The sequence below is a fragment of the Acipenser ruthenus genome, chromosome 13 (assembly GCF_902713425.1).
Source record: "Acipenser ruthenus chromosome 13, fAciRut3.2 maternal haplotype, whole genome shotgun sequence".
Classification (NCBI taxonomy): domain Eukaryota; kingdom Metazoa; phylum Chordata; class Actinopteri; order Acipenseriformes; family Acipenseridae; genus Acipenser; species Acipenser ruthenus.
In genome coordinates, this window is record NC_081201.1 from 24,946,257 (window position 1) to 24,969,833 (window position 23,577).

The 23,577-nt window shown below is 36.8% G+C and overlaps 2 protein-coding genes across 5 annotated transcripts in view; both read right to left on the reverse strand.

Annotated features, from left to right (window-relative positions):
• slc22a15 (solute carrier family 22 member 15) overlaps positions 1–12,979 on the reverse strand; it is a 54,002-nt gene extending 41,023 nt beyond the window's left edge. For 2 of the 3 annotated variants that reach the window (XM_059035803.1, XM_034030134.3), the window contains exons 1-9: positions 12,801–12,979; positions 10,675–10,821; positions 9,632–9,764; positions 8,411–8,575; positions 6,861–6,990; positions 6,102–6,320; positions 3,427–3,567; positions 1,773–1,858; positions 1,476–1,584 (exon numbers count right to left, since the gene is read on the reverse strand). In XM_059035803.1, the coding sequence (XP_058891786.1) occupies positions 1,476–1,584; positions 1,773–1,858; positions 3,427–3,567; positions 6,102–6,320; positions 6,861–6,990; positions 8,411–8,575; positions 9,632–9,764; positions 10,675–10,821; positions 12,801–12,884 (1,214 nt within the window). In that variant the 5' untranslated portion in view covers positions 12,885–12,979. The other variant, XM_059035804.1, reaches the window with a different exon arrangement.
• A 4,279-nt stretch (positions 12,980–17,258) lies between these two features.
• The window catches only part of LOC117418535 (receptor expression-enhancing protein 3-like), a 29,994-nt gene continuing 23,675 nt past the window's right edge, over positions 17,259–23,577 (reverse strand). For both annotated transcript variants that reach the window (XM_059035805.1, XM_034031694.3), the window contains 3 exons: positions 21,513–21,657; positions 19,350–19,498; positions 17,259–18,898 (listed from right to left, as the gene is read on the reverse strand). In XM_059035805.1, the coding sequence (XP_058891788.1) occupies positions 18,827–18,898; positions 19,350–19,498; positions 21,513–21,657 (366 nt within the window). In that variant the 3' untranslated portion in view covers positions 17,259–18,826. The remainder of the gene's footprint in view (positions 18,899–19,349; positions 19,499–21,512; positions 21,658–23,577) is intronic.

Here is a 23,577-nt window from a genome sequence, read left to right on the forward strand (position 1 = left end):
TTTAAGGAAAATTATATTTTGCTTTGTATTTGGTGTATTTGTGTAAATAAAAGTGTTCCCTCATGCTTAATCTCATGTGTCTGAGTTTGTGGTTCCTGTGTTTGCTATTCCTGCCACTTGCCTGTCCTGACCGCTAAATCACCTTTCCACTAGAGGGTGCACAAACTTTAAACCGTGTACTGTATAGAACTGTACCAAGCAGTATTGCGTAAGGAAATCATCAAAACAAATGAGCAATTAAATGCCGCAAGGTGACCTGCATTCATTCATTAAATACTTCCCAAGTATAATTAAACACTGTTTAAAGTGTTACATAGGTCATGTGTACAGTAATAATATTTTACAAGATGTGTGTTTCACTCGGTGCGTTTACATGAACATAAGAACGCCTATATTTTTCAGAAGGTATCGTTTTCCGAAAAGTAATTCCTATATCAAAAGTCATGTAAACACAGTTTTCCGAAAACGTATCGGAAAATTCCGAAAGTGAGTTTTCCGAAAACATGACCTATTATATATTTCAATAGTATTCCGAAAACTAAGATCATTTATGTCATGTAAACACAGTCTTCAGAAAACTTATTCTGTGCAAACTTTTACATAATTTCCATGCACGTGAGTATTAAAGCAATTCTATCTATATTTCTAGCAGAAAAAAGAAAAGAAAAAACACAGCGGCAATAGCTTTTTGGACACACAGAGACGAGACTTAGTACTTGAACAGCGGGAGTTGAGAGAACAAGTTTTGTTGCATTCCTATTTCAATGTCCATAGATCAAAATGTTGGGGACAGTGGTACTTTTTCTAAATATTACAGCCCAACAACGACATATTTTGATCGTAAAAAAAAAAATCAACAAAACAAGATGAAGACGAAGAGAAAGGAAAGTATGAGAACTATTTTTTATCAGTTTTGCTTGGCAAGTTATAGAACGACGTCTTGTGTAAGGGTGGAAATAAAAAGCAGGCCAGTGGCACATAACCGCTTAATAATTTTGGATTATATAATATGTAGTCCAAGAGATGCTTATTTGTCTGAAACAAAAATACAATAATTATAAATGGATGTTAGATTTCAGTCACCGATCACTTTACACTGGTCCATTTGTTTAGTTACGGATAAAGTTATATTATTCATTTAAATAAAGTAATAGTATTTGATCAAAAGAAAACTCCATTATTACAACTATAGTTGTTCACACAGAAATTGCCTATACTGTTGGTGCAGCAAATGAATTCTAGCTTGGTAAAATGCATTAAGAATTTACAGTATCTTATGTAAAGCACAATAGCTTATATGAAGAAATGGATGAGCTGTTGCAAGGAGTGGACAGTTTGCACATGCTGGGGAATTAGAACAAGAGAGATGTACAGGACAATAATCTGTTGAATACAATTTTCTGATTCAGTTTTCCGAATACATTGGTTTTCTGAAAACTTGATCTCATGTAAACGTACTGAATGATGTTGATTACCTCACTACTGTTGGGTAAAGTTCTGACGTGTAGATATACACAATGTTGAAGGCTGCACTGACAGTTAGTTTGCCTAGCAATGCCAAGGTAGTTGTATTTAACCATGAACCTAAGAAAGAAACAGAACAAACAGCATCAGACATGATACTTGACAGCACTAACATGGACTGCAAGTGCTTCTTAATGCCAGTCTACAATAAATCTTAATGTTTCTATGAAAACCCCAAGAAACTCTGGAGCTCAGATTACTAAATGTATTGCCAACAATCATTTCTCAAATAGCACTGAATCCCTTACCAGAATGTTCTGGTAAAAATATTGTAATCATACAGGAAAATCCTGCAAACACCAAAAATCCAGATGTAGTTTTTCGTCTCCCTGCCCTGTAAAAATAAAACAAAAACAAAAGTCACTCATAGCCAAGTGTAGAGCACAATAACCAAATTATCTCTAACATTACTGATCCTCTGCAAATGTCTCCCATATATTCAGTAATATATAAAAGCTGCATCTCTCCATTCCCCTTACAATGGACAATGATCTTACACCGCTGCACAGAGGGCTGGTTGTAGGCAGTTGGAAGGGAGCTCCATATGTAAGACAGTACAGACCTCAATGCACTGTAGGCACATGTAAACTTTACATACTGACATTCAAGCTTCCATATACCCTCAGATTCTGATACCTGCCTGCCTCCATTTTATCACCCCGTTAAGATCTACAGTAATAGAGGCAAGCAGATTCATATATAATCAGGGGCATCTTTACTTTGAAGAACTGTCGCAAAAGATATGACTCTGGAGAACATACTTCAATGTTGAGATGCGGTAAATCACTAAAGAATTGTTGCACAGCCCATATATTTATTGCAGAATCTGCATCAGGGACGCAGCATAACAATTTAATTAGTCAAGAGAGTGTAATGTGTGCTACAGATGTGTGCCGCAGGCGTTTCTTTGTATCTAATCTGTATTGATGCCATAAGCCTCAAGGTCAGTGGATGACTAATGCTGATTAGTGCTAGTGTTATACACAGAACGCATGACCAGGGCAGGTGAATACATAAATAGCCTTAACTTTGACTCATGTAATGGGCTACACGTCAGCACACTACATACAAAGTGTCAAATGTTTCTAAATAGGCAACTGTTCTTCTGTAAAATAAAATACAACCTCAGTTAATGCTGTTAAGTAGTATTCCAGGCAAAAACCTGTAGGGTTCCAAGACAACCACGTCAATGAAGATTATTTTAAACGTTCCAGAACCCTTACAAGAAACACAATACTTTACCTTTGCTGTTTCCCATGTTGTCCGTATCACAGCAGTTTTTACCTTTTTTTAATTTATTTTTTATTCATATATCATAGGTAAACTAGGGAATGACCTTTTTCATCTTTTACCTGGGAATGTCCACTAGGAAAAAAAGTTTTCTATATCGCAGTGTTCATGCTCCCTTCTGCAACAATGCTGGTGCTCTGATTGAAATGAGTGGTGGCTGGTGTGATCGTGATCTGGATACACTGCCATCCTTAGAAGAGGTATTTCTCCTGGCCACTGCTCCCGAGTAAATGCTGAGAAATGTATTGCCCATTTATGACTCACGATGTGTAATTAATGAATTTCAAAATAGTCAGCAACATGTTTAAAAATATAATGCTGTGATACGAACAACACGGGACACAGCAAAGGTAACGTAATGCATTTCTTGTAAACTTTGCAGTGTGTTCTGTAACACTTTAACACAGTGTCTGTTTAGAAAATCTGACCTCATTATCATCCACGCAGAACTTGTCTCTTGTACCATGTGTCCCTATGGGTCCAACGACTCCTCACAATAGTTCTTTAGGAAAGGTCATTCTCTTTTGTCAGCCCAATATGCTGTATTATGCCTACTAAAGCCAAAGCCACTTGCACTTCACATAGTCACATAGTCAGCTGTCAAAAACCTACCAGGGCTTGTTAATGAAGTACATGCAGAGTGGGTAAGCTGGCAGCTCCACAAGCCCATACATTGCAACACTCAAGTAACGGTTTCCTTTCAGTTCACTTGCGCTCATTGTTAATCCATAATAGACCAGACTGCAGACATACCTTGAAAAGCACAAAAACAACGGGTAAAATTACATTATCCTTTAAATACATACAAAATTATATATATATATATATATATATATATATATATATATATACATATACATATACATACACACACACACACACACATATACAATTTTAAAAAGGAAAACTGCTGTGTACCAGAAAAAAAGGTAATGTAGGTACACAAAAATGTGAATAAGAGGTATTTCTTTCAATTAACTTTCTCCAGTGTCAAGTGTGTTATTCTCTCAGCGAAAACAAAGACCATGGTTGACTAATTCAAAGATAATGCTAATTCAAAGATGACCTTTTGTAGGCTGCATAGTTTTTTCAAGAGAAAGTACATGTAATTACTGTATTCGGCATGTAAGTGTACATTCTTTCCTTTGTCATTTCTTTTAAACATACCTGTAGCAGGGTGATTGCCCTGCACAGGAGGAAATTAGAGTTGGTGCAATTTAAATGTGGAAACGGGTTTGTTTTGTGTGCTTTTAGGAGTTGTTATGTTTGATCAAATGATTGTTTACAGACGGGCGCTCGATTGAGACTTGCTGCCTGCTAGGTTTGGTTAAGAGGAAGGGCAGCAAGTGATTGGCTGTGCCGGTCCTCAATCATCAGGTGGGCGGGTCTCGACTGAGTGTCCGTCAGCATAAAAACATCAGATGGGGATCGTTCTGGGAGACTGCAACGCCATGCTACACAGAGGGGCGCTGCGTACACTCTGCAGGAACGACAGCTACGCAACCCAGAAACTGCAACACGGTACTTGTGAAGGCAATCCCAGCCAAGGCCGTATGAAGAAGCAGGAGTTGTTGTAAGAATACCGGCTCATAAGTAGGTTAGTTTAGGGGATACCGATATCCAAGTAATATACAGCGAGGGTTACGTAGTGTAGCAGGTTCCTGGAGCAGGACGCCTCGTTCAGTAAGGCTAGCGCTCGCCCTGTGTGTCATATTTTATTTGTAGTTTTTGTACTGTGTTTTATTTTGCCTTTTGTACAGTCTTCTGTATGTGTCCACTGTGCGTTACCATCGTTGGTAGCGTCACATGACCCGTTTCTTTACTTTCTGTTTCGTGTTTAATAAATCCTGCTGGCCTGTGCCGGCATTTCAACTCCAACTCCCATGTCTCTGTCTTGCAATGCGGTTACCCACACGTGTGACACGAGTACCTTGTCACAATACCGTTTAAATATTGATCAATGTGAAGGAATCTTCATAAAAGTACTATATATTGATGTTCAATTTGCCGTTTTGTCATTATTCTGATACAGAAAAATGCCAAACCTTATTATAGTGAACACCCTGATATAACAAACATTTCTCCAGGTCCCATGGGGGTTCGATATAGTGAAGTTAGCCTGTATGTATGTATGTATGTATGTATGTATGTATGTATGTCTATGCAAACATACATATGCATATGCACACACACAGTCAATTCCCATTAAATGTGTATCAGCAACTCGTATTATCAGAAGTCTAAGCCAAATGCAGTCTGTTTTTTAAATCAAATTTAAAATGACAGAACAATTAAAACTATTATACATTTAAAAGTACTGTGCATTTTATTGTAAAATCCAGTTGTAAATGTACTTTTAAACAGTATACATTGCAAATGAACTGCATTTGAAACATACATGTCCCTTTCTGATCACAGGGATTTTTAAACCACAAAAGCAAGACGTCCTCAACATCAGGGTATTGAGCAAATCGGAAACACAGATGCCTCCATCCACATGCTGTTCATAGGCCTGTATTATTGTACCCCGATTTTTCAGAATGCAGCAACATCTTTCTTTTTCTTGCATGGGGGTGCATTATCCACTGCTTTCAACACCTCCACTTTTATCTGCGAAGATAGTGCAAGTTTTTGCACTGCTTCATGGAAATGGCATTGATGCGTGAACACTATGGCAACTCGAAAGGCATCACAGGATCAGTAGTCCCACACAGCACGAAAATACAGAACAGAGGTGCTAATCTAATGCAAGCTGATGCAGTTCCCAATAGTCTTTGCACTAAGCTGTTAAAACTAAGGTGATTTGCTTATTCACATTTTTCTTCCCTGGGGGGGCCTTTAAAATAATTTGCACAAACAGGAAATTCGTGTAAAGAGAATTTGTATTGTAAGAAGTAATTTACAATAAGCTGTATGTGTGTGCGTGTGTGTGTGTATGACTATCCATAAACCATTCCTAATTCTAGTTAACATTATGCACTTATTAATGGAATTTAAAACACACCTGTCAGGGAAATTTAATTTAAAAGAGATTACTATGTAAATACTACATACTACACTATCTATAAAGTTAATATGTTATTGCAAAGAAAAAAAATAGCCTAGCATATAAAACCATTGACAGCGCAGAGCAGGCATGCATGTTCATTCAGAACAAATTGCATGAAAAACTGATAGCACTCCATGTTGAATCTTGACGCAGTAAGGCTGGAGCCAAGCTCTTAATCACTTTTCATGCCTGAGCTGTTTGTGTGATATCAGCACTTCCCTTCTTTGCTACCACTTACCACACATACATCAAGATGACAGTGCGCCAGCGCAGGATGGGGTGCTTCACCAGGTCCAGGAGGCTGGGGCTCGATCCCCCTGTCTTTGCCGTCCCTGCACACATTTTCAGTTTGATTGTCACTCTGTTTCCATTTCTAATCGCCATCTCCTGCATCACTTCCTCAGCTTTATCCGTGAGTCCATGTGAGTAGAGCCACCTAGGAGACTCTGGCAGCGATCTATGCTTGACGAATTGAAGTGCAATCAGATATTACACACAAAATGTATTCCATGTTGAAAAACGTGCTTAGCAACTGCCGACACAATCCAAAATGTACGGGCCGTTTACTTTTTAAACAGTAACACAATTTATTTTCTTGGTTGTACAAATGGCAAACCATAGTAAACCTTTTGTGATTTAGTATGGATATTTTGGTACCAATTTGTACTATACAGAGTAAAGCTGAACTGTGACTTTAAAAGGAGTTCTGTTCAAGGCTCTTATTGGCACTAGCAACATTATCCCTGTGAAAAGATCTTTGGGTTATTTGCTTGTTTTTTATACTTTTATTTTTGCATACGCAATTGGGATTAACTTGGTCAACTGATTGATCACATTGGGTAGGCACGTCAAGTAAACGTGTGTATGCTTTGGTTTGGTTCTCCACTACTACACCAAACGTTTAAACAAAATCCGCTAATTCAGTATATTATTCATTTGCTGTTCAGTTTTTACATAAGATAATTATTATATACTATAAAATGTCCAAATAACTTACAAACAGAGAAAAAACAACAGGACCCCAGGGGTATTGGCAGCCATTGCCAGGGTGCGCCATTGCCGGATGTGGTAACCCATGGCTGCGTACACAGCGATTCCAACTGCAAACATCATATTGGTCAAGGTGCCTGGTAACAACAAATAAAAGCCCTGAAAATGATGTAGCCTTATTAAATTATTTTCTATATTCATAATACACAGTGATACTGACTCGATACAGCTTTCTGAAAGTTCTTTGTATCAGACATCACGATTTACTAGCTATACTGTTTAATCATACACAGTAGAGCGTCAATTATCCGATCTTTGATCAGCCGTACTGTCTAATAAACCGAACGCACCTGTAATCACGTGATGAATTACGAGTGGTGTATTACGCACACAACTTCTGCTGCCAAAACGGTTATAAAATTTAGCTGCCAAAATGAAAATTACAGAATTATTCAGACCACCAAAACCTTAGATGGATCATTGTGTGCTTTCAATTGTTGCAGTTAAGCAAATTAAAACAGTCACCTCATTCTTGATTTTTATTCTATGTCAGTAAAAGCTAGGGATCATGTCTATGTTATTGAGCAGCTAAGAACTTTTATTTTATTCATTTCAATTGCACGTTATTACAATGCCTTAACAGCAAGTATCAAAGTATATAAACATTAATGTTTATATACTTTGAAAAAGTTTAATGATTCCTAAAGTTCTGTAATGTGTCAAAGTTGTACTGAATTGTATTCTTTGATTTTCAAACTTTGGTATACGGTATATTTATTTACAGTATTTCGTTACCTTAACTGTAGGTGTTAAAAGTTTTACTGAATTGCATTCATTTAATGATTTGTAAAACTTTGTAATTTGGTATGCTTAATGTGACAGAATAGGTTACTAGCTATATAACATCAGTAGGTACTTGTGCACTAGGTTATTGTGTATGTTAACTTTATTCTATACATTATTAAAGGTACAGTAATTGTTATTAATATCTGTTTGATTATCCATACAAATCGATTATGCGAATTAGTATCGGTCCCAATTAGTTTGGATAATTGACTCTACTGTATTATAAAAATACAGAATAGTGTGTCATAAGATACAAGCTGGTATTATTGTGTATATAAAGTAACCAATAGTTGTGGAAATACTTCCCTCTAAAGGCTGTGGTTCCAATGTGAGCAAACTGGTTATTGCTCAATAAAACAGCTTGTTTCAATTATTCTAAATAATGTTTTTTGCTCACATAGAGCATTAAACCATGATTCTTTACTACTCTAACAATTTTACAATTAGATCAAGCAACCTCATAATAAATACCTAATAAACACAGTTTGTTGTTTTAGGTCCAGTACAATCTGCAGTATATTAATCATTTAGTGTCTGTTGGGCACAACTATGTTTTCTTAATTCTCTTTAAATGATGGCTCACTAGAAGGAAGCTTTAAGCCTCTAGTGGACTAAGCAATAGGTGACATGCCAGGGACTGAACAAGTCTTACTACCAGACAAAAAACATATATTTTTTTAAAAGCTGTGAGGTCAGTAAGATGCAGCTTACCAGTTAATGCCCAGTATGATTTGCCTACGTACTCCTGGGTAAGTACAAAAGAAACCAACGCCATTCCACCATTCATAATACCCGCGAAGAGACGGGAAGCAGCAAAAACTTCATAGTTCGTGGCAAATGCTGTTGCATATCCGAAAATGACCTCAAGCAGCAAACCTGCCAATGAAAGAATACACATAAATAACTAATAATGTACTGATAGAGGTAACACAGAGGTTAAACAGCAATAAAACAAGATCCCCATTTATACTGGGCTGGTGGTCAAGGTTGTGTTATGATCATTTATGATGGTACAAATCCAGCTGACAAACCTGAGGTGCAAACCACAGAACAGAGGTTATCACTATGGAAATGTAACCACATACTACAATTAGAATGTCATCCTTCACTTTAAACACACAATCAATAGATATTCAGCACTGTAGGACTAAAGAAACGTGACGTTGTTCATTTTAAGTGTAGCTTGTAGTGTAAATGTGTGTGTGTATTAGGGGCGGCACCAAACAGTCGATGAGAAAAGTGACAGTCGGCTAATCGCACACTTCAATTTCAAAGCAGCAACATACTGTGTTGTGTGTTTATAGGGCATAATAGCAGCAAACTAGCAATGTCGATATTTTAATTGTATTCAGTCGTTTGAACTGGAAAGTAACAGTGAAGCGTGCCGTTTCAGATGGAGGGAAGCGCAGTTGCGGCTACAATCCATTATATTTTAAATATTACATTTTAGAACATGAATTGCTTTTTAAAAAATCCAAGCATTTTCAAAGTATAGTGCACAAAGAGCACAAAGTGTTACAAAACTGTGCATACACTAAGAGACTCAGACATTATAAAATACATGATCAATAGTGGCAGCTATTCGACTCTGGCAAAAGTAGTTGTTCTACCCCCCTAGCGTGTATGTTATAAGGGCATGAACACAAAAAAAAATTATACAGAAGAAAAGCACATTAACATTTAAATAGTAATTAAATATTTAACATAAAATATTGAAATGCTTAAACAGCAATAAAGGCACGGTTCGGCAGTTTTTTAAAGCCCAGGATTCTGACAGTTCCCTGATGTGAGGGTATTATTGCAATAATTTTTTTACATGCTTTTCTGCTGGCTAAAAGTAGTTAAATTTTTTTCTTTTCTCTTTGTGCTCTGTGTCAATATTTCAGTGCCATTTTCTTATGTGTTGAAATCATGTTGCATGCAATTGCTTACATGTAAGAAAAACTGGTTTCCTTCCAATCTTGTCAGAAAGAGGTCCAAACACAACATTACCAATGAGAACTCCAGCGAAAAACAGAGATCCAACAAGGCTCACTTTATAGGCTTGGTGCTTGATGAGAAACCACTGTGATAAACAGAACAAAAAGCATTGTCAGTGGACTTTCCACAGAAACACAAACATGTTTAACATGTGTAATTATAATTTAGAATGACAGTAGTCAATACTGTATATACACATGATCTTGAGGTACCTAAGAAACGCTATTCACACTATGAACTCTCATTCACATTCGCAAAGCAATCCAGAAAGAATGCAGTTTGCCCATTGATCAACCGATCCCAACAATACTTAGCAACGGGTGCGTGTCCCCCAATCTAAATTACTGATCCTCTTGACTAACGCTTTGGCTTCTTGAATAAGCAAAATGCATCCAAGAGGAGGATGCTTGTTTCACTGCAGGTAATGTAAACAAACTAGAGTGTAAACAAGTTTTGCTTGCCGATTAAAGTAGCGGGGTTCTGAAAAATATGGCGTTACACGTCCCCACGTGTTGCTACAACTGTTTAAATAATATACCTGTAATTTTTCTTTTCATTGTTAACATCCTGACAGCTTTTTACACTTATAACTTTAAAGTCTGTTTCAAAGATCTTTTCAAAATGTCTGCTCTAGTGCACTGATAGTGTAAAGACTATTGCCCACATTGTCAAACAGGTAACACAGCAATAATGATCCAATATGTGGTACGGAACAGAAAAGCCAGAGCATTTGTTGTTATGCCTCTTTTTCTATCGCTTTTCCTGCAGTGATTTAGAGGACAGATCTCAAACCCCAGTGCACTAGAGTGGACATTTTGATGCATAACGCTATACTTTTCAGAACCCCGCTACTTACTCTTTTAGCACACAGAAAGCAAAACTACTGAATAATATACAGACCCTGCAACAAATCACTTTTTAGTAATGAATTTTTTGTAAAAATAAATAAATAAACAGTAAAAACCTAAGAATAACAGGCCTTGGCTACTACTTGCCTCAGTTACAATGGAATGGAGGTCCTCTGTAAAAGTCACATGTTTAATGAGGTCTTCAGGGGAGCTCCAAGTTTCTTCCTTGTCTATGCGATACTCTGGCTCTGCTCCCACGAGGACAATCAGCATGGACTGGGAGGCCATGTAAATCTAAAATATCAGAAAATGAATAACCATTGTACAGAAATACAGTGCATCTTCTAATACACTACACTCAAACAAGTACTGTAACAATACAACAGATGCGTGAAATTTACACTGGAAGATAGCGGTATCTGATACAAAAGAATTCATGGACTAGTTATTTGTCCAAAAAGTGTGAAATGCAGAGCAGAAATACCATACAGAATAGGCCATGTGTCACGCAAAACACAGGGAGTTACTTTTATTGCTGCAAATTTTCATATTTTCATCCTTGTTCTTCTAAACAGCAGTGTGGAGTAGTGGTTAGGGCTCTGGACTCTTGACCGGAGGGTGTTGGGTTCAATCCCAGGTGGGGGACACTGCTACTGCACCCTTAAGCAAGGTACTTTACCTAGATTGCTCCAGTAAAAACCCAACTGTATAAATGGGTAATTGTATGTAAAAAAAATAATGTAATTGTATGCAAAAATAATGTGATATCTTGTAACAATTGTAAGTCACCCTGGATAAGGGCATCTGCTAAGAAATAAATAATACTAATATTATCTAAGGGCACCTGAAACAAGTGATGAACACAAATACTGCAGGGATCCAAATGGTCCTTTGAAAGCAGTGTTCTATTGCTAATCTGCACCCTGGTAGTCTGAATTGGCCAATAATCCAAACAAGCATCATAATGAAGAGCAGCTGTAGAAACCACATTTAAAATAATAATAGTATCTGCAGCATGTTTGAGATGGTACTTCAAAAGCACTCAGAACAAATAATTAATCTTAACAGCTCCAGGCCTATTTCAACTGGGCTGGTCAAGCAAACATGTGAAAATGTGGGTGTTTGAATGGGAACCCTAATTTAATTAGAGAGGAAAGAAAAAACATGCACAGAATGTGGCGAGGTAAATTGTTATATTGACTGCCAATTTAACCCCCATGTAGGCTACTTAAACACAGAACTGGCTGCTAAAATCAGTTCTACCTGGAACTTGTGTGATCTGGTCAGGGTTCAAGCAAGCTGCTCCGGCAAATCTTGACTGCCTTAAAGGGCCAGTATCTTTTGTTATTTTTGCCCTCCTTTCACCAACGCTTAATTGCATCTCCCAAATCCGTGGTTCATGCATGTGGTATACCGCCATGCTACCCTACAATACAGGTGGTTCTCACCATCTTATATAAACCATGAACCGTCTTACCATGAAGTACAAAGGTATGTAGAGTACTAACTTTTACATGTGTGGGTTTCAATCAATTAATATGTCGCAATATATTGGAGAATTGTCTGTGTACTGCTACATACAAAGCATGCACATAACAACAATAAAGTCCTCTAAGTTAGCAGAATGCAAGTCGCATACAGTGCCCATACACGCGAGAGCTCATTAACGGAGACGTAAACATTGCCCATTGGCATTAGTTCATAAATAAGTGTGCAAGGCGTGTATACATTTGACATGCAAAGTGTAATGGCAATTATCGAAACACCCAAAACATTTATTTGAAACTTTAATTTTAAAAAGAGTTTATCGTGAACTTCACGACGCTTCGATTTGTTTTTCGAACCCACCCCTTAGAGTTTACAATCTGTTACCTAAACGCATTAACTTTAATGACCAATACTAGTACCGACTAGCTTACTCAAACAAATCATAATACGTTCTCAAGTACAGCAAATCTTACTTAATCCAAGCACACGTACAGTAACTACGTAAAAACAAAGTCTTCAATATTTACAGCTCGACACGTCAACTAAAAACTCATGCCTGTCTTCAAAGTTTCTATACCATATGTTGCACCATGTTTTAAATATTAAAAACAAACAATACGGTGTTTATTCAAATGCCACTTGCAGAAGCAAATCGCTCATAACTATTATATGCATAATAAAAATACTTCTGAATCGGGCCTTTAGTTTCGCTGTTTAAAATATTAAACTTCGAATTGCATGCTGCGTTTTAACTTGTATGAAGAACATCAAAAGAAATACGAAACCTGTAGCAAAATTATCGGAGCGGTAAGTCGTTTCTGATATCTTCCGAATTCTCCTACAGCCTGAAACGCTTCTTCTATATCCATTCCCAGTTAATTTTGCACCACCGTGGGATATAACTGCAGCATTGAAGCGCTCAGTACAGTTGCGACTTGATTGAGTGGTGTACGTGGATGTTGCTATTTCTATGACGTAGGAGCTGGTGTTTGCAGCGCTTATTTTTCTACCCAGAAAGACACTGGTGCCGCCTAGTGATCAGCTGTGGAAACTGCTTTACAACACAGTATCATTGTAGAAACCTATTTTGGGGTAAACCTAGTCTTTCTGCACTGGTACTTGTGGGACTAATTACTCATTAAAATATTTTGCATGCATTTGAAGATGGGAATTAACCATGTGTTGTATGTCAACAGATAATAGGCTGGACTCTCCATGTCACAGTAGGTAGGTCTTCTTCCTCAGGCCATGGCACAGTGGAATGAAATTCTCTGATGTCACAGCATTTGAAAGGTCATGGTTGTGAAAGCATCTACAAGGGAAGGAACCATTCTGGAGAAAAAGCATTGTGATGCTTCAGAAGAGTAATATTCCAGAGTTGTTACTTTCATTCTCAAATGCACAAAGGAAAGCATTGATGTCATGGGGCTCAGTGGGTGTACTATAGACCATTAAAATAGACCCCAGTATGCTGTGAATCATCTATATGTATATACGCCGCGGGTACATCTCCTACCCACACAAGAATAGGTTTTGCAGGAAATGTACACCTTCTAAATCCCTGGTGTTTTTGCTGGGGTAAGAAAACGATTCCAAAAATCAATTTAACTCCCTTGGTATTAATGTGCTAACATGCTTCTGAAATGCATGTCTCATCACAGCGACTGCGAGATACAATTCCAGCAGTAATGGTAAAAAATGCTGCTGTACCCTTGAGCAAGGTAATTTACCTAGATTGCTCCAGTAATAACCCAACTGTATAAATGGGTAATTGTATGTTAAAAATAGTGATACCTGTATAATGTGATATCTTGTAACAATTGCAAGTCGCCCTGGATAAGGGCATCTGCTAAGAAATAATAATAATGCAAATGAAAACTATTTGACAATCTGTTAGTGTTGTACAACCACATTATTGGCTGTTTTCTGAAGACATATACTCATTTGTTTGTTTATTTTTCACTCCTAGTTGAAATGTTTGTCAGTGTCAAGCTTCTTTTATAATTTCTAAATCGTTAGTTTCACAGTATAATGGGTAATGTTTATAAATTAACATGCCAGTAATTGCACAGGGCATCAATACATTTACTGGGACACTAATGCTTTATGAATATAGCCTAGTATTTCATAACCTGCGTTTAACATCTTGGATTCTCTGCGAATGTCTTTCCAGGTAGTTCCTTCAGTCTAGTTTTATATAACCGCTCACTTCAAAGTAAATGAGACTCTATTGAAGTCTTAGACTGGATCAGTTTAAGTGGCCTTACTCTTAATGTTTGAAAGATCTTCTGTATATAATACACAGTGGGCAATGGTTGCTACTGCAATAAACCCAGTTCCATAAGCACTGCATTCACTAGACTTGTGAAAAGGCTACAGAAACAGATTTTGGAAAGATGTATCTTTTTTTTAATTAATTTGACAGGCAGACCAGAGGATTACATATATTTTTGTTACGTTCAATTCAAACAGAATCAAACAGCACCGACAACATGAAAATTGCAGCCCGTATGATAATCCATTTGAACTGAATAACTATTGCTAAATAGTGTTCCTGCCAAGTTTCATGACAATTGGATAAGAGGTTCTCCAGATGTGACATCAGCTATATCCGGTGAGTATGTATGTAACAGGGCGGAGGCTCGGCGACCCTGCGCATCCGTGGTTTTAGAGCATTTAACCTCATCTCATCCCGCTGACACGGGTCTGCACAGAATCTGTAACGGCAGTATACCACAAAACACTGGCCGATTACATGTACATACGACTGTGTCTATTATATGCTCTTCACAGGGGATTTCAATACACCAACACAGGCGGTTGCAGTTCCTCCTATTAATCTAGCCCAGTGGCCACATCAATGACTATAAAAATCATTGGGCGCTACAATGCAGTACTGTAGATTTGTAGGCTGGATAAAGTGGTTGTTGCTGTTCTGGAAAACTGGATGGGATTTAAAAAATAGACATAGCATGAGTCCAATTAAAATAAATAAATAAAGCGAACTAATTGAAAAACATAGTTGACATGTTTATCGTTGCTTTTCGGAAGTTTCTTTTACTGGACTCTTGCTGTTCAATGTCTTTTTTTTTTGTATTTCTAGAGGGTAAGGAAATTTGCCTACAAGTGACAGGCAAAAATGAAATACTTACAACTTTAATAGAACTACCATAGGGTATATTTGCAGAAATGAACTTGTCTAGTGATACATTCCTATTTGTTCCATATGTCAAATTCTATGTAGGCCCACTTGTGAAATGTTGCTACTGTGCATCCATTTTTTAGTGTTAACAGTATGTTAGCATTACAAAATGGGCTTAAAAGATCAGTGTTTAAACACGGCGCTCAACTACACAAGGAGGTCGACGTAGGATTCAGTACACATGGGGGGATATGACTCTGCCATAGTAATTTTGTTTTCTGCAGAACCGTGTAAGTGCTAGTTGGATACACAGATTAATGCCACACAAAGAGCACCTTCCCAAGAGTGCTTTTCATTTTTCAGACTGGAATGTATCCACTGTTCTGTCTCTGTCAGCGTAGATGTTAATCCTCCGCAGGATTCAGGAGCTCTGAAGGTACAACTCCACACATCCTTTATCAAAATCATGGTTGCCTTTGGATAGATCTCCTTTGTTCTTGTTTGAAAGCATCAACAGTAGCTTTCATTTAAAGGCTTAGGCTGGTAAACCATTCAATCAGTCCCAAATGAAAATAAACAATTACATTTTTATCTTTCAGTATGTGCAAAGCTATTTTGAGTTGATTATTAAATTCATGTTAGATTTTTTCATGAGGTGGGGAGAGAATGGTTTGGGAGTCATTTCTGTTTGATATTGGTGGGCTTATTTAGTTATGCTGCACTGCAAAGTATATATGGGGCATTTTAGATTTTGATTCATCACAATTCTCACAATGCTGTCGGAACATCATAAAAACCTGCAGGTTAACCGAAGGGTGATATGCAAAGGAAAAATGTATACGACCGACACACCACTTGGCCACCAGAGGGTTGTTCAATAATGCCAATTATGAATTGCATGGTTACGGGCTAGATTGCTTTATTTTTAATACAAGCTGCAAAAGGCCATAAATGTTTTCTTCCTTTTTTTGGCAAAGTAACTTAATGTACATATTCAATAATCACCATTTTATAAATGCTTAAAATAATTGAGTATATGTCTTTGATATTGATGCATTTAAAATGATAAAACTCAGCATTTAAAATGATAACTCAGCATTTTAAATTGAATACCACCAACCAAAACTATGATCCTGCTCTATTGCGGACCACTATTTTTTATTGTATTTGGTGGAGGTGGGTGTCAATAACTCCATAATGCCTGCTGGACATTTAAAAGTGCATGGATATTGAGAACCACCACTATTAGCTTAATACACCAATTATCATCTAAAAAATACTCGGTCACTGCATTGTGGGGGGGAACCTAATAATCCAAGACAGATGTGTAGATCTATTGATGTATATTGACCTTTAAGTGCAATCGATGGACAATGTCCTTCCCATGTAAAACAGCCTCCAATCATCATGGAGAAATCATCCACTCTCGCCATGGAACACACCTGCACTCTGAAATTCTAACTGCTGACTCCATAAATTGATCCATCCATAACATGAGAGTAAACCACCAACACAGACCACCGCTCCTGCTGCAGTGACCAGTCCATGTTCTTTTACACCATGCAGACCCGACTATTAACTTTGAGGGCAGCCATATTAGCTGGTCTTCTTTTCTTTGCACTTGATTAGTAGATATACAGCACAGGGGATCATACTCGCAAAGCAACGAATCTTTCAATTTAGCAGAAGTAGTGTAATAAGTGTTTAAATGTGCAATACGTTTACTAGTTTGTTCCCAAAATCTATTAGATGCTATGAATGTATGATGAATAAATGTAAAGAATTTAAGGCAGCGGAGCACAGTGTCACTGTATCTGTACATAAGGGTCCACAGTTTTAATGAGAACCTTAAAACATAAGATACTTGCATTTCTTACTTATTGTACGTAAACTGAGTGTCTGACAAATCATGTGGTATAGGGCGCCTCAGTGAAAGTTTGTTTGAATCCACCTCTTTACCAAATTGTGTAGAGGCCTGTTTTAGTTTTAATAAATAAGTAAAAAAAAAAAAAAAAAAAAAAGCAAACTAAAAAGTACACTATGTATTTGGTAAAATTAAAAGGTCAGGTTTACATTTAAGAATATCTGATTTAAGCACCAATAGATTTATTTATTATTTTATTTAAAACCATCCAATAATTAAAAACACACAAACAAAAAGACAAACAACTTCAACTACATTAATACCTATACATTTTACCCATCATTTTTACAGATATCTTGCAAAATACACACTCCATGAATTGAAATTCTAGTTGAACATTTAAATGTATTGCAACAATGAAATGAGATTCATCCTTTTAATTCCCCCATAAAAGTAAAAGCTTTGGTGCACAAATAAAGTAAACTTTGGTCACCCAAGCAGTTTTTTTTAAAATTGTTCTCAGAGGAGAAGAGTACATTACAGGGATTGGCTAGTTATTTAGACTTTCTAGGTGCAAGTTTTAATTCTAGATTGAAACCAGAATAAACCTGTTAATGGTATATTAGTATTCACTGCCTGTTCCATACTGCAAGGTGCCAAGATTTGCTCTGTCTAATGGTTAAGATTATAAAATACAACCATCAGTATGCAGTTCTAATTAAGCTTTTTAAAATAAAATCATAACTTAAAGCCTATTGCCTTATATTAAAGTTATAATTTGTGCAATACAATTTACTAACTTTATTATTTAAAAAAAAAATATCACACTGGTACTCAAATACACATTTTGTAGGAAAGCCAGCAGATTTTGTTTTACAATTAGCTGTATTACAATTTTGTTTTACAATTAGCTGTATTACAATTACAATTAAGTTACCTCAAAACATCTTGGGGTGGGCACAGTACTGCAAGGAGCATGTATAGTTTTACACATCCTTTATACATTCCACATTGAGATGACACTTGCAACATGATTAGGTATAAGAGTGGGGAGAAAAGCAAGGCCTTGCCTCAACCTAGAATGAATCATGCAACTGAACTGAACAGTAACTTCACAATCCAGTCTCCCTCCTAGGGCAAACATACATACATATTCATAGTGGAAAACCAGGCTTGGATTTGGTATGCAGAAGCTTTGAAATGAACAGATTCACTAGCAAGCCGAGGGTCAATATTGAGGGTGCTTGCTGTGCGGAGCCAAGCCAATGACCTGCCTTGCGTCACACAATCTGAATGGCTTTGTAAGATCCCAAAATAATTGTTAAATATGCATAAAAACATTCCCCTGACAATACTGCAAGACACTACAAAGTTCCAAGAAGGCTCTCTGTAGGCAGCAATGAAGGAGACTGTGTATATACAAAAGAATGTATTGTTTAAAATGCAAATACTGGAAAACAAGGCAGTCCTGTACAAATATATAAAACAAAGGCCATAAAGTTAAACAAATTATCTGTAAACAAAATTCATACCAAGTACAAACACACACAGATTAACAGTGTAGCTTACAAAATAAAAATAAAATAAAAACACAGTACCTACATGATATCATGATTCAGCATTTCACTTGCATACTCTGAGAAAATGTCATGATACACTTTGAAACATTTAATTCTTTAAACTAAAAAGCAATTAGTGCAGCAACTGACCCTCCACCAAAAAAAAAAAAAAATTTAAAAAAGGACTTCTCCAAACAAATGTGTGCTTAAATCAGTAGTGAGGTCCAGGAAAAGGTAGAGCAAATTTTATTGTTCATAATTCACTGAATTCAAGACGGGTCTTTTTCCTTTTTTTATCTTCAGAGATCCATACCGTATCTACAAAAAAGAAAACATCACAAAACATCATAATAAGATTAAATTGTACCTGCAGTGCTATAAATAATGCAGGAATTAAAACTGCAAACCACCACATATCTGCCTTCAGCTTTGAGCTATTTCTAATAGATGACAGCTGGCAAGACTAGAGGCTTATTGGTTATTTATACATTTGTGAATAAAGTCACAAAAGAACTTGTGAAACATTAAATGGCTGAATGACCAGACATCTCCTCTTTCATGTCATACACTCCTGAATGAAAAGTTGATAAGTTTGTTTTTATTCCCCAGCTGATTTAGGATCCTGATGTGCGATTAGAAACCTCAACATAAGGGATTGTGACAAAATGCCACTTTGATATATGCTGTAGAAAACACAATACAGCAAAACGTATAGTAATGTGTTTCTTTTACATGTTACAGGGGTTTCTCAAATTAAAAAGGAACATACATCTTTGCGAGCTCTTAATCTTGTCATTTTTACACTCTGGGATCTCCGGACACCTCTCTGTGCCAATGCTTCATCCTCCGAGCAAGCCCCTTCAATCTCTTCATCACTTATTTCCTCTCCAGTGTCCTGGTTGAACCTGTAGTCATAGTCTGCAAGAATAGATATAAAATTTAAATCACACAATGTTTTTACTTTAAAACAGCAGTACATGTACTTTCATGTCCTGCTGGATCAAACAAACCCTTAAAAAAACAGCATACAAGCTACAGACATTTCAGAACTGGCAAGGAATTCCCTCACCTGTCAAACCGTGATCAGATTGGTGCATAAGAGCACATAGGAAAAATGTATGACAATGTGTGTGCATAACCTGTACACATTACATCCATACCTTATTTTTTTTAATACAGGAAGATCTGGAGCACTGAACAAGGTACACATTTGACTGTGGTATCCATCTAGTGTTTGATGTGAAAGCTGTGGAGAAGTTTCCATTATACCAAAAGAAACCAAGTAAAAGGTAGATCATTCTGATGATGCATTTTAAATGTACTCAAATAAACAAAAGATGTGCATTTCAAACATGTTGTAATGCATTTGGTATTATGGCTAAACCAGCTTGTTCTTTTTGTATTAATTTATAAAACATGACTGCATAATGTCGACTATTTTTACTTTAGAAACTGAAAATTCCCGCTGCCTGCAAGCTCCTTGTACAGCAGCGTTCAAAGGCTCAGCAGTTTAAGATCTCCAGAGCATTTAGGTTTCCTGACATCTATGTAGAAGTCTGATTCCAAGGATGCATTACAAACCTTGCCACATTCAAGTTAACAAATAACTGATGTTTGAACCAGTGGGACAGAGTTCAACATGCTAGTTAAAAAATACTTGTGTTGAGCCACTAAACTAATTACTCAAGCTGCCAGGAGCTGTGTGTCAACTGAACACACAGTACATCTTGTTCTATTCCAGAATTCCTCAGGAGGGCGCAAGAGGTCAAACCATGCAAGCAAAATGTGGTTTTGATTAGAACAACCTTCCTGGGATCAAGAAACATACAATGAATTCTAGGAGGATATGTTTTGCTTATTTTCCTTTTGTAAGTATTCTGTAAACTAAGCAAAAATTTGAACATTACTCCATTTCTCACTGACAATTCATTTATATAGGAATTTGATGGAGATTTAAAAAAAAAAAAAAAAAGGAAGTACAGACGGTTTTGACACAATCATAATCAGCCACTTCGCATGCTACAAAACAATCTATTCTCTGCTCCCAAATAGTAATAAAAAGATGGCTTACACAAACAGTAGGGGGGACGACAACAGAGAAATAGAAAACAATTTAATCTGGCACCTTTTAGTTTATTCATCTCTGTCTAGTCCCTAGCGTACTTGAACAGCTACAGTGACCTCAACTAACATTTGTCAGGAACAGGCACGGTGCTGAATATTAATGAAAAATAAATCATTTTGCTCCAGCAGATAGGAGGTCTTCTCTTCAGTTCAATTTGAAGGCCGTAAATAACTGCATGTCTCCAAATACCAACATTGTCTCTTCAAGCACAGAGTCAATAAAAGGCCAAATGAATATGAAGAAAGTCCAAGGTAAAGCTAGTAAGCAGAGAGCAGAATAGAAATGTTTTGCACTGCTGATTGAACTGCCTGTGTAAACCCAAATCACTTGAGTTTACACAGGCATACCAGGAGCAATTGTAATCTTTGGTACAGAACAAAACTACTACACTGTATTAATCTTGGTAGTTGATAACATTTTTATGTGTCAAAAATGTTTGTATCTCTAGTGCTTATAAAAATGACAGTTTTACTGCAGTGAAGATTAAAATGAGCTACATGCCAGTGGAATGTCAAATATAGCACATTAGCATACCCTGTTTGAAGGCATTATGTATTCTGGTCAGGGTTTAAACTGCAAGGGATGGTTCCTAACATTCCTTCCCAGAAACCATTTCATGTTTATAGTCTGCTAAATACGCAGGATACAATTAAAAGCAGTTTAATAAAAAAAAAAAAAAAAAAGAGAGGTCTAACAGTCTATTTGTGGTCTATATAAATTGTGAACAATCTGCTTAATGTTTTCAACACAACCATTGGATACCATAAACAAACCTGAATGGTTTTGAAAATAGAAAGAGATCCATACCAGAAGCCTCGAAGTTTGAGATTTTGGTTTTCTTTCTGGGTTCAGGTAAGCCTGGGAAAGGCCGCTGCATTGGTTCATCCCCCTGTATGGCTGTCAAATCATGCATACTGAAGCTTCGCAGGCGATCTGTAAGAGCACCCTGGCCCTGTGGAAAACAGAGTGTTATCCACCACAATAACATGCATCAGGGACTGAAAAACACCAAGCTCAAGGGTTTGCTTTTTCAGTCATCACACTGAAATAAAAAGGACTTTATAATCTGGTTAAGCAATCTCTCTTTATTTTGAGAAAGCAAGCCAAGAAAACACAGAAGAGCTTGCATGATTTTTATAATGGTGAGAACAAGGATTTTGATCTAGGAGAGGATGGGGGTAAAAAAATAAAATGTACATTTGTTTCATTTTGCATGCAATAGATTGATCAATTTACTGTACATTCATTTATGAACTAAAAGCCACATTTAAAAAAAAAAAAAGAATTAGAAGACCAAAGAATGCCAGCGATCTCCCTTATTCAAAACTTTAGAACAGACAGTTAGTAATCAATATTTCTCAAACGTATTTAATGCTAGTGGGGAATTCCTTACACTACCTTTAATGTAACCAACTAAATCAATTTGGGGGGGGGGGGGGGTCCCATGCTTTATTTTCCTTTTTGCAATTACCTCAACACAAGTGGATGAGAGCAGACGAAAGTGCAGTATTCCTACAAGATGGTGTGCATCAGTAAGGGTAAAAAGAAGAGAGCGACAGCAGAGTTAGAAAGAGAAGGGAGACATGAAATAACACAGCAGCAAAAGATTGTGGAGATAGTAAAATAAAAAAGTTGATACTTTTAAAACAGGTTTTGTTAGGCAGCCCATTTACAAGCATTGAAGGAGCTTTTTTAGGCAATACAGCCAGAATTCCTCCACGGTTGTATCTTGAGAGAACGGGATGAATTCATTGCACATTGACAAGTAATAATAGGAACAATGTACAGCACCAGAATTTAAAATGGATACAAATTTCTAAACTGCCAGTCTTATGAGTAGTGTTCCGCATTTTCGGTTTTTATCTTAAAGCCAGGAATTTTTTGGCATTTATTGTACATCTATTAAAACAGGGACTAAAAAAAAAATAATAATAATTGAAACATCGGTACACACACTTTACATGTGGAATATAATGCGTAGCAAGGTCTTGTTTCTGATTAATAATGTCGCCGACATGTATGATGAAGCAGAATCTGTGCAAGTCGAAGCCACTTCCCCCCCAAGTTAGCTGGTACTTTACAAACGTTTGGGCAATCGCTGTGCTGACGGAAATAGTACAGAAGGTATGAACATGACATCAGCGCAAAACAAGTCAGGGTTATATGCCTTGAAATCATAAAAAGAAAAGAAATGACAGAACTGGGTGGTGCAAGCCATCATCAGGAGATGCGTCAAATCACATTGGACATTTATATCAATGCATTCCATATAGGTTTACCAACTAAAGCATCACCATTTTCTGTCAAATATTTACAATTAAGATTGTTGGCGTTAGTGTTTTAGCTGATGGACAGACAGTACTGTCGCACGAAGTCACCAATACATACCTCTCTGCAATAAACAGTGGCTCTCCAGCAATGCACACCACTCTGACAAACTCATTAACAGTCATTCTGCGCTCTGTTTTATTAGTGTGTGTAAAAGACTAATAAATAGATTGCGTTCAGTTCACTTTATTGTTTTAGTTTAATGTGTCGCTTATTTTTCAGTATGTTCTTTTATTGTCAGTGTGAACATGTACCTCAATGCAGCAGTATTTTCAGCGCTATGCATCCTCTGCCTCATCTGACCCACTTCTGCTATTTTTGCCTTTTGTATACTTTGAAACATTTGTTTTCTTTTGAATATTCATAAACTGATTTACGTTCTCATCATTCCTCATCCACTAAAATTATATTTGAGCAAGTATTTCAATTTAGCTTTTGATCAAGCTAGTAGTTACTACTTCCAGCAATTGCCACAATAAATCAGACTTTGACTGGCCAACATAATCAGGTGCTAATGTGTTTAAGTGACAGAGAAGCACGTTTG